General features: G+C 47.8%; 1 protein-coding gene across 3 annotated transcripts in view; it reads right to left on the bottom strand.

The window, feature by feature from the left end:
- Positions 1-15043, bottom strand: part of MORC2 (MORC family CW-type zinc finger 2) — a 120431-nt gene that overhangs the window by 53226 nt on the left and 52162 nt on the right. For all 3 annotated transcript variants that reach the window (XM_077834864.1, XM_077834863.1, XM_077834865.1), the window contains exon 10: positions 8422-8501. In XM_077834864.1, coding sequence (XP_077690990.1) covers positions 8422-8501 — 80 coding nt within the window. The remainder of the gene's footprint in view (positions 1-8421; positions 8502-15043) is intronic.

Below are 15043 nucleotides of genomic sequence, written 5' to 3' on the forward strand. Positions count from 1 at the left end.
TTGTAGCCTTAGAGACTGAATTGTGAGAAGAGTGAGAGACAGGACAGTTCCAGACTCTAGCTCGTGGTATCAAAATTCAGACCATCTATTGGTCTATCTACTTGACACTCCAATCAAAGCCACAGCTGTCTCTATGCATACCTCAGTTAGAAAAATAAGTACAATAAGAGGAGATCTTGAAGATGTGCGGTCCACATGCATATTCCACTAATGGGTGCACGTGCACTTCGTGTGCTGCAGTTTGTAGTTTTTTGGCCAGCAGTGTCTGTAAAATGCAAATGTGCCAAGAGTCCTCACGCTCCAGGTCAAAGGCATACGAGGGCAGTGCAAGCCAACTGCCACTTAATTTCCTCTCAACTTCAGAATCCAAGGTGTAAGGACTCTGAGGTAGAGTGAAAGGAGGACAGGCAGTGGAACATGCATACAGTCAAAACATCTTGAAGAACTCAAATTACTACAAGGTAAGTAACTTGTCATTCTCAGGTTCTTGTCCATATACACAGGCCACTAATGGGGACTCCCAAGCAGGGACCCTGTGCAATAGAGCTTGGAGTCTTCAATAAAACAAGGACTGCAGCACCACTTCACCAAAGGCAACATCGGACCTGGAGGGCTTCAGGCCAGATAGAACATTTTGTGAATGTGTGAACCAACATCCAGGTTGCCCATGCAGATGTCAGAGGTAAGCACATTCCTTAGTGATGCTTCTTGAGCCCTAGTTGAGAGAGCCTTGAGTGTAGTAAGCTAGTTTACTTTGGCCACCTTGTAGCAGGCATTGACACAGAGATCCAGTTTGACAATCTTTGCATTGATATAATTGAGACATTCATTCTCTGCCATGCAGATGAACAGTCTGGGTGAGGATCTGAATAGTTTTGTCCTCTGGAAGTAGAAGGTCAAAGCCTTTCTTATTTCCAAGGTGTCAAGTGTCACCTCCACCCTTTTTGTGCGAGGATTAGGAAAGAACACCAGTAGTGGATTTGCTGGTTTAAGCAGAATTTCATGGCCACCTTAGGTAGAAATCTGGGATGTGTTCTCAGAGATACCTTGTCCAGATAATGGAGAGGGAGAATGTGTGAGGTTGGGGTTGAGCCATCAGTGCCTAGATCTCACACCGATCCTTCTCACCAAAATAATGGCAATCAGAAATGTCGTCCTCATAGACAAGCGTAATAGAGAGCAGGTTGCCACTGGTTTGAAGGATGTACCCATGAGAGCTGAAAGTTCTGGATTAATATCCCATGGGGAAACAGGTTCCGGTGGAAATACCATAATCAGAAACTTTAACAACTTATTTAGTCGGATAGGAAGAGACGCTGGTTTTCTGTCAGAGTGATTGGTTGAAACCGCTAAGAAATGTACCCTCACTGAGTTCAAGGACAGGCTGTTCTGTTTCAGCTCCAGAAGATAATCCAGGATTTGAGTGTGATAAGACTGCCCGTCCTAAGGTGCCCTCTAGCAGCAGGTTGAGGCAGAACAGGCACGTCTGCCTCAGTTTCCCTCCTTCAGAGTCCCCAGTGACTCCACTCAAGCTTTCTTGACTTGGTAATACCCTCCTTAGGGGATAGTTTATTACAAAAACAGTTCAAATGACCCATAACAAAAATCACAAACAATCAATTTCTCTCACACAGAGCATACAGTCCTTAAAACCCCACTGTTTCAGGAAGAAGCTCCTACTGGGAGTGCTTCCTTGCCATTCTCCAGCATCTTCCACTATACACCAGCTCTTTTATTGCTCTTCTCCTTTACCAGGATAGCCACCCCAGCCCTTCCAGTTGGAGTGTCGCACCATTCTTCCCAGCAGAAACTACCCCCTCGGCTAGGAGAGCTTCAGTATTCTCTGGTCCTCTGGCTCCAGCCCCTCCACTGCTCTCCTGCCTTCAGCCCTCTTTTGCCCTTGGCTCTCACTCTCCAGTTTAAAAGCCAGCAGCAAGCAACTCCCTCTGCTACTCTCCTGACTTCAGCCCTCATTCTCTGGCTTCAGGATCAGTCGTCAAACCACTCTTTGCTACTTTCCTGCTTTCAGATACCCTCTGCTTCTTTCAGGGACCTTCTGCAATCTCCTGGTCTCAGGCAGCAATCACCTGCCAAAACTCTCACTCCCATACAGCGCTCACCTGGGCTTTTCCTGATTGACTCCACTGGTGTGCTAAGGTCTCTTCCCCCTCTAGGGCCCAGTTACCTCTTTTACACCCCAACTGGAGTGAGCAGATGAATCAGAGGTGCACTGGACTTGTTTCCTCTCAAAACGAACAGTCACCCTGTAACACAGGCACAGAAGAGTGATGAGAAATGATGTTTTCTCACTGATGCCAGTGAAAATCTATCATCCTTTTCGCCAAGTAAGTTTGTTTCAGTCTTTTCTGCTATTCATGAGAACATTTCTGACTGGAGAAGAGCAGGCTTACTCTATAGCCAACATCCATTGAGGCCCCAAGTTGCGAGATGGAAGGATCTCAGTTCTGGATGCAGGCTCTCTCCCATAGTTTGCAACACCAGAACCCAGAAGCAGAGGTAAAGTCTTGGGCTGAACAGCTGATAGCCTCCGGAGGCCTAGGAACCAGAATCATCTTGGCCATGTCGGGGCTGTCAAGTGCAACCTGGCTGAGTCCTATTTGACCTTTGGAGCAGGGGCCAGAGGATAGGCATGTATCAAGGCTCCCAGCCACTGGATTAGGAATGTATCTGCTAGGGAATCTGGTTTTATTTTCCCCTGGAGCAGAACATCAAACACTTTTTGCCATCTTGTGTTGTGAATAGGTCTCTTAGTAGGTGATCCCAATGTGAGAAGACGTTCTGAACAATGGAATTCTTCAGCTCCCATTGTGATTGGGAGAGAAGTGTCTGCTCAGGTTGTCTGCCAAGGTGTTCTGCAGATCTGGTCAGCTGTACACTTACAGGAAAACTGATGCCTGATACACCAGTTCCAAAGTCTGACAGCTTCTTGGCAGAGCAGGGAAGACCTCACACTGACCTGTTCAGTGTAGAACATGGTGGTCATGTTGTCTGTCATTATTTGGACCATCTGCCCTTTGATATGATGGAGAAAGGACTCAAAAGCCTTGTGCATGGCTCGGTGTTCCAGGAGGCTGATGTGTATCCTTGCTTCTCTTGTAGTGCAGCCTTGTACCCAAAAGTCTTTCATGTGTGTTCCCCATACCACAAGTGATGCTTCTGTCAGCATAATATGGGATGGAAAAGCAGCTAGAAGGGGGCAGGCATTTGCTAGATCCTTTCACCTTCTCTGAGATGACAGTACTAGAGGGAGTACACAAACACATGTTGAGGTGTCTGGCGGGCATACAGACCAGCCTGAACCAACCCTGCATACAGTGAAAGTGAAGTCTGGTATGCAGCGTCACAAAGGAACAGGAGGCCATGTGACACAGATGGGCAAGACATATCCTTACAGTGGTAAGTCTGATTCCAAATCAACAGATTCCAAGGTTGACAGATTCTCAGATGTGTTTGGGGAAGGCAGGTCATGGATTTGGTGGAGTCAAGGATCACGCCGATGAATATGATTCTCTGGATTGGACTCAAGTTTGATTCCTGTATGTTGACTTTCAGGCCTAGTGTGTGGAACAGACTGAATGTGAAGCAGATGATTCCGAGGTCTGATAAGATTGTTCTCAAATCAACCAATTGCCTGGGTAGGGTTATACCACGATACCTTTTTTTCTTAAGTACGCCTCTACTGTTGCTAGTGCTTTGGTGAATACTCTTGAGAGACAGAGTCCGAAGGATAGCACACAGTGCTCGTGGCCAACCGTGAACATCATGTACTTCCCATGCTGTGGAATGATTAATAGGTGATAGTATGCATCTTGTAGATAGACAGATGGAAATCAGGCTCCTGACTCCAGCGTAGGAATTATCTATGCTATGGTGACCATCCTGAACTTCAAACTTGAGTGTGAACACATCAAGGTCTCTTAAATCCAGAATATATTTCACACCTCCCTTTTTTTTTTTTTTGGAAGAAGGACATCTCTTCGGTAGACCTCCCTTCCTTTGATAACAAGGACGTACCATCTTGATCCCTCCAAAAGAAAGTAGCAAGAGAACCTCTTGTAAAAGAGCCCTGGGAGAAAGGTCCCTGAAAAGGGACAGAGAAGGTGATTTGGGGGTAGGCGTTGTTTGGAAGTGGACAAGATACCTTGACGTCACAGTATCCAAAACCCATAGGTCTGTGGTGATTAACCACCAGGAATAGGGATAAATGATTTCCAAAGTGTGGGAATGGAGTCTTTGGAGCTATGGGAGTGAATTCAGACCTCTCAAAGGTCCCGTCAAAAGTTAAGTTTCTGGAACACAGCAGGTTGAGAGGTCTGTGATGTGGCCAGTCTGTCACTGGAATAATTGACCGGGGGTGGGGGTGGGGGGGTGTTCAGCAGGGAGTTGACTAATAAATGTAGGCAGGGGTGACCTTCGGAGGCACATATGGCTGTTTCATGTGCTTGCTTTTTGGGGTCAGTGTGTAGACCCTGAGGGACAATTGGGTAGCCTGCAAATCCTTCAAGCTATGAAGACTTTTACTGGTCTTTGAACTGATCCTCCAAATACAAGACCCTCTACTATTGTCTGTGCCTTGCAAGGGAAGCCCAAGCCCTGCAACTACGATGATCATCTCATGATTACAGCTATAGCCATGGATCTTGTAGCAGAGTCCTCTGCATCTAGGGCCGCCGGAAGACTGGTTCTCATCACCATCTGACACTAGAGGCATGAATTCCTCTTTCATTTATGGCAGGACCTTGTCTCTAAAGCACATTCATTTCTCAGGGATCCTGAGGTCACACCTGGCCAGAAGGGCCTGGTAGTATGACACCCTAAATTGCAACCTCACCAAGTAGTAAGCTTTTCTCCCAAGTAAATCTAATTTCTTTGGTCACAGTCTTTGGTGTTGCTCTAATCTGGCATGGTTTCTCATTGTCCATTCTCATCAGCAGGGAAGAGGGCATTGGGTAGATATAAAAGAATTTGACCCCTTTAGAGATCGGACTTGACACTATCTACCTTTCATGAGGAGGAAGTCACAAATGCTGGTGCTTTCCACGCCAGTTTTGCGAGCACCTACAGTGAAACATGCAAATGGACAAGCATTCAAAAGAGAACTGTTTATTACAGTACCTATGGTAATCAATGTAGATCCCACTGTAGGTGTGTATGTGCCTCACGCATGTGAGGCTGGAGGGTTTTTTGAACAGCAGTGTCTGTAGGAGCTGCACATGCTCCCACACAAAGGCATGAAGGACAGGGTGGCCGACCTGCCCTCAGTTCCCTTGCAATTCAAAGCCCGTGTTTCTGAGAACTCCAGAAAGTGTGGATGGAGGGCAGGTCATGGGATCCACACTGACATCATCTCCAAGAGCTGCAATTAATGTAGGGTAAGAAACCATTCCTTCTTCAAATGTGTATCAGTGTGGATCCCACCGCAAGCGACTGGAAAAGAGCATCCTCCCTGGATGGCGAGAGTAAGGAATTTCAGCTCTATCAGTCAAACAGTTATTCCAGTATTGCTCTTCTGACCTTGGCATCTGACCTGGTTGCCATGTCAAGGTAAAAAACAAGAAAAGTCAGTGAATTGCTCCATGTTGCAGCATTGCAGTTCTCAGAGACTGGCACATTCCCAAAGCAGGCAGAAAACGCTGCCTGTGCTCTGGTGGAGTGTCCCCCGGTGTTCAGACAGAGGCTCGCCAGCTGTCTGAACACGATGGCACACAAAAATGCTCCACAGATGGGTTGTCCTTTTGATAGGCTAGATATGGCCACAAAGAGGCAGGAAGATAGCCTGAAAAGTTTGGTCCTGTTATGGTAAAAGAGCAAACTCTGGCCATACTCTTTCTCCCAGCATCAAGTGTGGTTTCAGGAAGACTTGCAAAGTAATTGGTTCAGGCTGAATTTTGAAACCATCTTAGGATGAAACTTAGAACATGGTCTCAACACCACCATGTTCCTATGGAAGGATGTGTAAGACAGTTCAGCCTTGAGGGCTTGGAGCTCACTGACTCAATCAGAAAGACTTTCTTGATGGTCATTGGTGTACTGAGCGATCTGACAGCGGTGGAGGCTCTGTGAATTTTAGGAAGACAACATTGAGTTCCCACATGGGAGTTGGCTCTCTAACTGAAGGGAGATATGACGGAGGCCCTTAAGGTATTTTGTTACTGTCGCATGGGAAAATAGTATGACTCCACTGGAGTGTGACACACCATTATTACTGCAAGGTAAACCATGAGAGAGTTCAATGCTAGCCCACCATATTTCATGTGCAGTTTGTAGTCGAGCATTTTCAATATCAGAACCTCTACTGGGTCCAGATTGTGTTGGGCTGCCTATGTGGATATTTCCTCCCCATGCACTCATTTTGAAGAGTAGGTCTCTCTAGCAAAAGGTTTTATGCTTAGTCTGAGAATTTACTGAACCTGCAGAGAGCAGTCTGTCACTAGTGCTCAACCAGTCAACATTCAAGGCATCAGTGCAATGACTGCAGATCTGACCTTGCTTATAGAGATATTATGTCTGGGCAGAATGGAAGGTGTATGTGAAGCCGCCTGGACATCTGCAACAGTCTTACTGGCTGAGACAGTTTTGGCTGGCTGACAGAGGTTATGGGGTAACAGAAGTTCATAGCCTTATCCAGCCTGATCTGAGATATTATCCTGGGGATCAAGGGATGCATTAGAGAAGGAAATGAGTCCTTGAGCCCACCCAAGGAAAAAGGTATCTAGCAAAGACCCAGGGCTCACACCCGCTCTGGAGCAGAAGTATGAGCATTTGGTGTTGTCCTCTGTGGCAAACAGATCTATTATTGGAGTCCCCACTGATGGAATACTGGCTCTAGACCCGACTTCTGCGGCAGCCACTGGATGGTAGGTTACTGCAAGTCTGCTAGGTCACTGCTGATCCCTGGAATATGTACAGCCAATGTGGTTACTTTGTGTTGACGATAGCACATCCAAAGCCTGATGGCTTTTGACACAGTCTCCCACAGTATTCTTGCCAGCAAGTTAAAGAAGTATGGGCTGGATGAACGGACTAACAGGTGGATAGAAAGTTGGCTAGATTGTCGGGCTCAACGGGTAGTGATCAATGGCTCCATGTCTAGTTGGCAGTCGGTATCAAGTGGAGTGCCCCAGGGGTCGGTCCTGGGGCCGGTTTTGTTCAAGGTCTTCATAAATGATCTGGAGGATGGTATGGATTGCACCCTCAGCAAGTTTGCAGATGACACTAAACTGGGAGGAGTGGTAGATACGCTGGAGGATAGGGATAGGATACAGAGGGACTTACACAAATTGGAGGATTGGATCAAAAGAAATCTGATGAGGTTCAACAAGGACAAGTGCAGAGTCCTGCACTTAGGACGGAAGAATCCAATGCACCGCTACAGACTAGGGACCAAATGGCTCGGCAGCAGTTCTACAGAAAAGGACCTAGGGGTTACAGTGGACGAGAAGCTGGATATAAGTCAACAGTGTGCCTTTGTTGCCAAGGCGGCCAATGGCATTTTAGGATGTATAAGTAGGGGCACTGCCAGCAGATTGAGGGATGTGATCGTTCCCCTCTATTTGACATTGGTGAGGCCTCATCTGGAGTACTGTGTCCAGTTTTGGGCCCACACTACAAGAAGGATGTGGAAAAATTGGAAAGAGTCCAGCGGAGGGCAACAAAAATGATTAGGGGACTGGAACACATGAGTTATGAGGAGAGGCTGAGGGAACTGGGGATGTTTAGTCTTCGGAAGAGAAGAAGGAGGGGGGATTTGATAGCTGCTTTCAACTACCTGAAAGGGGGTTCCAAAGAGGATGGATCTAGACTGTTTTCAGTGGTAGCAGATGACAGAACAAGGAGTAATGGTCTCAAGTTTCAGTGGGGGAGATTTAGGTTGGATATTAGGAAAAACTTTTTCACTAGGAGGGTGGTGAAACACTGGAATGCGTTACCTAGGGAGGTGGTGGAATCTCCTTCCCTAGAAGTTTTTGAAGTCAGGCTTGACAAAGCCCTGGCTGGGATGATTTAGTTGGGGATCGGTCCTGCTTTGAGCAGGGGGTTGGACTAGATGACCTCCTGAGGTCCCTTCCAACCCTGATATTCTATGATTCTAATACATGCACAGGTTAGACAATTAGTGTCAGAAAGAGGAGAATGTTTCTGTGCTTAAGGAAAGTGTTATTTTCTGGATCTCTGAGCTCTATATAGAATGTTCACAGAAGGAATCAATTGGAAAGCTAGTTCTGTGCAACAGAGGGAAAAGGCTAGGCTTATCCATATGACTATCATAAACATACAGGCAGGGCACCCGAGCAATCATGGTGTTCACCACAGCAGTTGCCATTATAGGGCAAGTCAGGGGGGCAATCCTGGCTTCACCATTCCTGCACTAATGCAGGACCCATGCACACACCCGGGACTCACCTATCCGAGCCATGTGCTCTGCTTTCTTCACTTCCTGCTCCGCACGGGTCTTGAAGCGGTTTGAAGTGTATTTATACATCCTGTGATGAACAGAATTTATTCATTAGCGATCCCATCAGCCAGCTCAGGCACAACTATACAAAGGCTACATGTAGCAGGAATGGCAAAACAGTCCACAGGTTATGCAATGTGCCAGAGGCCACCATCAGCCTTAATAACTATCTTGTCCGGAGACTAAAGGTCTCCGCATTCCCTTTTGGTGTGGAGAATGGAGATCCTTCATCCAGCCATTTCCCCACCCAACCCAGAGCCCCCTGACCAAGTTATGCTGACTTCTCAAGCAGTCCTCCCCCCGAAAGTTTGCATTTCATATGCTATTATATCATATTTAAAGTAGAGCTGGGCAAACACTGCGAACATGGAGGTTTGGGAACTTCAAACAAACTTCTGACCTGGCAAAACCAGAATTTGTGAACTTCATTTCTTGTCATTTAAATCCATCCCATTTGGCAACATGGTCCAGTGGCCAGGGCACAGGACTGGGAATCAAGAAAAAGGGTTCTATTCTTAGCTCTCCCACTGACTCACTTTCTGACCTGCAAAAATCTCTAAGGAGTCCATTTTCAAAATTAGTCACGGATTTTTGGCTTTTACCTAAGTTGATACCCCTTGGGTCTGGTTTTTAAGAGGTGCACAGAACCCACAACTCCAAAGCCAATGGGAACTAGGGTTTCTCAGATGGCACCAAGACCACTGGCTACTTCTGAAAGTCTGGGTCTTAGCCTCTGTGCATCCTCCTCCCCACCTGCAGAATGGGGATAATACTACTGGCCTCCCTTGCACAGCACTTCTCATGCAAAACGAGAAATCAAAGCTAAGTATATTATTATCGCATTGCGATTCCATTTATAGAACAAAGCATGTTTTACTAGCTAGAGGGCAGCCTGTGCTTTGTATTAGTGACAGAAGAACCCCTTCCCCCCACACATATGGACCGGTGTGTGCGCCCTACATATGGCACAGATTCTCTTTTCATTAACACTCCTCCTACCTGATACTCTCTAAACTGAACACGAATGTAACAATTACAAAAACCTAGGGCTGGATGGGACCTTGAGAGCCCATCTAGTCCAACCCCCTGAGCTGAGGCAGGATTAAGTATACCTAAACCCATCCCTGACAGGTACTTATCCACCTTATTTTTAGAAGCATCCAACAACAGGGATTCCAGAACCTCACTTGGAAGCCTATTCCAGTGCTTAACTATCCTTATAGTTACAAAGTTTTCCATAGTATCTAACCTAAATCTCCCTTGCTGCAGATTAAGTTGACTATTTCTTGTCCATTCTTCAGTGGACAGAGGATTGATCATTGTCCTCTTTATAACAGCTCTTAACGTACCTGAAGACTTAACAGGTCCTCCCTCAGTCTTCTTTTTGCAAGACTAAACATGCCCAGTTATTTTTAACCTTTCCTCATAGGTCAAGTTTTTTAAAGCCTTTTATCATTTTTGTTGGAGAGTCCAGAGGACAGCAATTTGTCCACGTCTTTCCTAAGTGTGGCATCCAGAACTGGACACAATACTCTAGCTGAGACATCACCAGAGTTGAGTAGAGGAGAACAATTGCCTCCTGTTTTACCTATGATACTGGTGATAATACACTGCAGAATGACACAAGCCTTTTTTGCAATTGCATCACATTGTTGGCTCATATTCAATCTGTCATCCACTACAGCCCCCAGATCCTTGTTCCCCATGTTGTATTGGAGCATCTGATTTTTTCTTCCCAATTGCAGTAATCTGTACTTAATCGAATTTCATCTTATGGTATTCATTGTCAATGTCATTTTGAATTCTAATCACGTCCTTCCAACCGCAAGCTATCCCTCCCAGCTTGGTGTCATCTGTAAATTTTATAAACACACTCTCCACTCCATTATCTAAACCATTAACAAAAATATTGAATAGTACTGAACTCAGAACAGACTCCTGTGAAACCCCACTAAATAGATCCTCCCATTTTGACAGTGAACCGTTGATAACTACGAAGTACAATCTTTCAACAGTTTTATACCCACCATATAGTAATTTCATCTAGACATTATTTCCCTACTTATCAGAATGTCACTTAGAAGTGTATGAAAAGCCCTTGTGACAGGGTCAGGCCAGATGGCTATAGGAGAGTAATAGAAGGCAGATATGTTAGCCACAGGCTAAGTAGGTCCCTTTTCCCTGGGTAAGGTAACAGGGAAGGTTCCAGAACAATCAGGAACCTTCTGGAGACAATTAAGACAGGCTGATTAGAACACCTGCAGCCAATCAAGAAGCTGCTAGAATCAATTAAGGCAGGCTAATCAGGGCACCTGGGTTTTAAAAAGGAGCTCACTTCAGTTTGTGGTATGCGTGTGAGGAGCAGGGAGCAAGAGGCACTAGGAGCTGAGAGTGGGAACGCGGACTGTTGGAGGACTGAGGTGTACAAGCATTATCAGACACCAGGCGGAAGGTCCTATGGTGAGGATAAAGAAGGTGTTGGGAGGAGGCCATGGGGAAATAGCCCAGGGAGTTGTAGCTGTCGCACAGCTGTTCCAGGAGGCACTCTAGACAGCTGCATTCCACAGGGCCCTGGGCTGGAACCCGGAGTAGAGGGCGGGCTTGGGTTCCCCCCAGATCCTCCCAACTCCTGGTCAGGCACAGGAGAAGTCGACCTGGACTGTGAATTCAGAAAAACAGCAAAGCTGAGGGCTGCCGTGAAGCTCCAAGGCGAGCAAATCCGCCAGTAAGCACAAGACCCACCAAGGTAGAGCAGGAACTTTGTCACAACTGGTGTTGGAAGTGGGATCTGGTGTCCACAGCGTGGCAGAAGGAGGAGGATGTTTGGAAGGGGAAAAAAAAAAAAAAAGGAAGAGGGTCTATTTTTATTTTTTCTCACCACAATGGAGGAGGTAGTGCGGGCACTGATACAAGCCACAGCTGCCCAGCAGGAGGCTACCCGTGTCCAGGCAGCCGCCCAACAGGAGGCAGTGTGGCTGCAGCAAGAGACTAATCGCCTGCTGATGGACCAGGCTGCTCAAGACCGGGCTACGTTGCGGGAACTGGTAAACCAGGTAAAGGCCCTTACAGAGCTGAACCGCGGCCATGATGGGACGCAGATCATGCGGGCCAGTAACTGGCTGCAGAAAATGACACGGGAGGATGATGTAGAGGCATACCTCCTGGCCTTTGAGAGGACAGCCCTGCAGGAGGCTTGGCCCTGAGAACAGTGGTCTGGCATCCTCGCTCCATTCCTGTGTGGGGAAGCCCAGAAGGCCTACTATGATTTGCCTGAAGAGGCTGCGGCAGACTACCCCCAGCTGAAAGCAGAGATCTTGGCCAGATCTGGGGTAACGACCGCAGTGAGGGCCCAATTACATGAGGTACCAGGAAAACAAAACCTCGCGGTCCCAATTATATGATCTCATCCATCTCGCATGAAAGTGGTTATGAACTGAGTCCCGGAGTCTGGAGGAGATACTAGAGGTTCTGGTCATCGACCGTACATGAGAGGACTACCGCCAGACCTTCGCACCTGGGTAAGCCAGAACGAACCCTCCACCTATGACGAGGTTGTCGCGCTGGTAGAAAGGCGAAGGACGGCGTGGGAGCTGACCCGACCAATTAAGCAGCACCCCGGGTTAAACTAGCAGCACCTAGCCCTAGAGCTCAGGTGACTGGGCCACCAGGAGAGCCCAGGTGGAAAACGAGAGGGGCTGAAGGCCCACCAGAAGCCACAAAGAGTCGGAGCACTAAGGGGGAAGAGGACTGTGATGTTAGACTACCCAAACCAAGAGACCGGGGAACGCCTAGGACTCCATACAGACGTTACGCCTGTGGGGAGTGGGGGGACACAGCTGCACAGTGTCCCAGTACCGAGGAGCCTATGCAGTGTAACCTGGGGAACTGGGCAGACCCATGCTTCCTAATCCACCTTGTGGGAGTCTCACTAACCCCATATATGTACACTAGACCAGTGAAGCTAAATGGGGTAGAGACCACAGCACTGGTTGATTTGGGGAGTGCTAACACGCTTGTCTCGGGGAAGCTCATGAAGCGTAGTCAGCTGTTGTGGGCTAAGCTTACGGGGATAACATGCGTCCATGGGACAGTTGGTTATTACCCCACCATTCCAGTAAAAATCGAGATTCAGGGGAACACTACTGAGGTAGCAGCAGGTATAGTCCCTACATTCCCATACCTGGTGCTCACAGGGAGAGACTTCCCAGGGTTTGGAGACTTACTCCCGGTAGGGGAATTGGAGAAAAGGGGAAGCCCTGAAAGTAGTGATGCATCCACAGTAGACTGTCAACCCCCAACCTTCTCTGAAATACCCCAGATTTGTTCTCCACTCCCAGACAGCATAGAAAGATAAAAAGGGAAAGCAGGGCAGCTAAGGCCTTGGGAACCTGAATACTGGCCCAAAGCCAGAGGGTTGCTCTCGTAGGTAGGCGGACCCGAGAAGCTGAAAAGGAGGCCACCCAGGAGGGAGAAGCACCCGAGTCTGACCCACACCCAAACGCCTCTGAACCAGTAGAGGCAACAGAGACTGGCCCCCTAGCTCTCTGGCAGATTAGCCCCAGGAGAGGAAATTTTGGACGGGACCAGGCTGAAGCCCCAAGGTACGACAACATTAGGAAGGAGGTGACCGAAATAGATGGGGTCCCCGTGGATGGGAAAACCCAGGGACCAGGACCCTACTTCATAATGAAAAAGCATCTCTTATACCGGGTTGCACCAGTACAGGGGCAGAAGGTGCAGCAGATCCTAGTACCTCAAAAACACCAGAATGCCGTATTAAGTCTGGCCCATCCTCATCTTTTGGGGGGGCATTTGGGGGTAGAGAAGACCCTGACACGGTCCTGCGACGATTCTTCTGGCCCGGAGCACATGAAGAAGTGCGGAGGTACTGTGCGTCCTGCCCAGAGTGTCAGCTGCACAGTCCTCGTCCCTACTTGAGGGCGCCTTTAGTACCCCTTCCCATTAAAGAGGTCCCCTTCGAGCAAATAGCCATGGATCTTGTGGGACCCCTGGAGAAGACAGCCTGGGGCCACCAATATATACTTGTCATTCTGGATTATGTTACTCACTACGCAGAAGCCGTCCCCCTGCGGAACACGGCCTCTAAAACGATAGCTAAAGAGTTGGTGGGGATCTTTGCCTGAGTGGGGCTACCAAAGGAGATATTAACAGACCAAGGTACCCCATTTTTGTTGAAGCTAATGAAGAGCCTCTGTACGCTACTCCATATACATATCCTGAGAACTTCAGTCTATCATCTGCAGACCGATGGACTGTTAGAAAGGTTTAGCCGAACCCTCAAGGCAATGATAAGGAAAGTGGTAAGTCGAGATGAGAAGGATTGGGATACCCTACTACCCTACCTTATGTTTGCAATCCGGGAGGTACCTCAGGCCTCAACTGGGTTTTCCCCCTTTGAATTATTATACGGACGCCACCCCCGTGGCATACTAGATATCGCAAAAGAAATCTGGGAAGAGGAACCCAATGAGGGGAGAAATATAACTGACCATGTGTTGCAGATGTGAGAACCGATAGTCTGGGTCACCCCTATTGTACAGGAATATTTGGAAAAGGCGCAGGAGGCCCAGCGAACGCATTACAATCGCCAGGCAAAAGTCTGATAGTTCCAACCAGGGGATCGGGTGATGGTGTTGGTACCCATGGCAAAAAGCAAGCTTCTGGCCCAATGACAGGGGCCCTATGATGTGGTTGAACCTGTGGGAGAAGTAACCTACAAGATGCAGCAGTCAGGACGCCAGAAACAAATTTATCACATTAACCTCTTAAACCTTGGCACCAACGAGAGACGTGTGTAGTGGCCCAAGAGACCCCGCTCCAGGGAAATAACCTACATGAGCAGATCAGGATAGCCACTGATCTGACACCAAATCAGAAGAAGGATGTAACTGAGATGATCAACCGCTACCAGGATGTGTTTTCAACCAAACCAGGTTGGACCACTGAAGCATATCACCACATTATCACAAACCCTGGCACAAAGGTAACTTTAAGGCACTATCTGGTCCCAGCGGCAAAAAGGGAGGAGATCAAGGCAGAGGTAAAAAGGATGTTGGAGCTGGGAGTCATCGAAGAGTCCCACAGTCAGTGGTAAAGCCCGATTGTGTTGGTGCCCAAACCCGATGGCACCACTAGGTTTTGTAATGACTTTCACTGGCTGAATGAGATATCCAAATTCGATGCATATCCCATATCGATGAGTTAGCTGACTGCCTGGGCAATGCCCGATTTTTGACCACCCTTGATTTAACAAAGGGATACTAGCAGATTCCCCTTGCCAAAGATGCGAAAGAAAAGACGGCATTCTCAACACAAGAGGGTCTGTTTCAATATACTGTTCTTCCTTTTGGACTGCATGGAGCACCTGACACCTTCCAGCATCTTATGGACAAGCTCCTACGGCCCCATACCAGTTATGCAGCAGCAAACCTGGATGATGTGATTATTCACACCCCCGACTGGGAAACCCACTTAGGAAAGGTGGAAGTGGTTCTGGACACGCTAAGACAGGCTGGCCTCACAGCCAACCCAGCCAAGTGTGCTATAGGG

Source organism: Eretmochelys imbricata, chromosome 15 (assembly GCF_965152235.1).
Source record: "Eretmochelys imbricata isolate rEreImb1 chromosome 15, rEreImb1.hap1, whole genome shotgun sequence".
NCBI classification, from domain to species: Eukaryota; Metazoa; Chordata; order Testudines; family Cheloniidae; genus Eretmochelys; species Eretmochelys imbricata.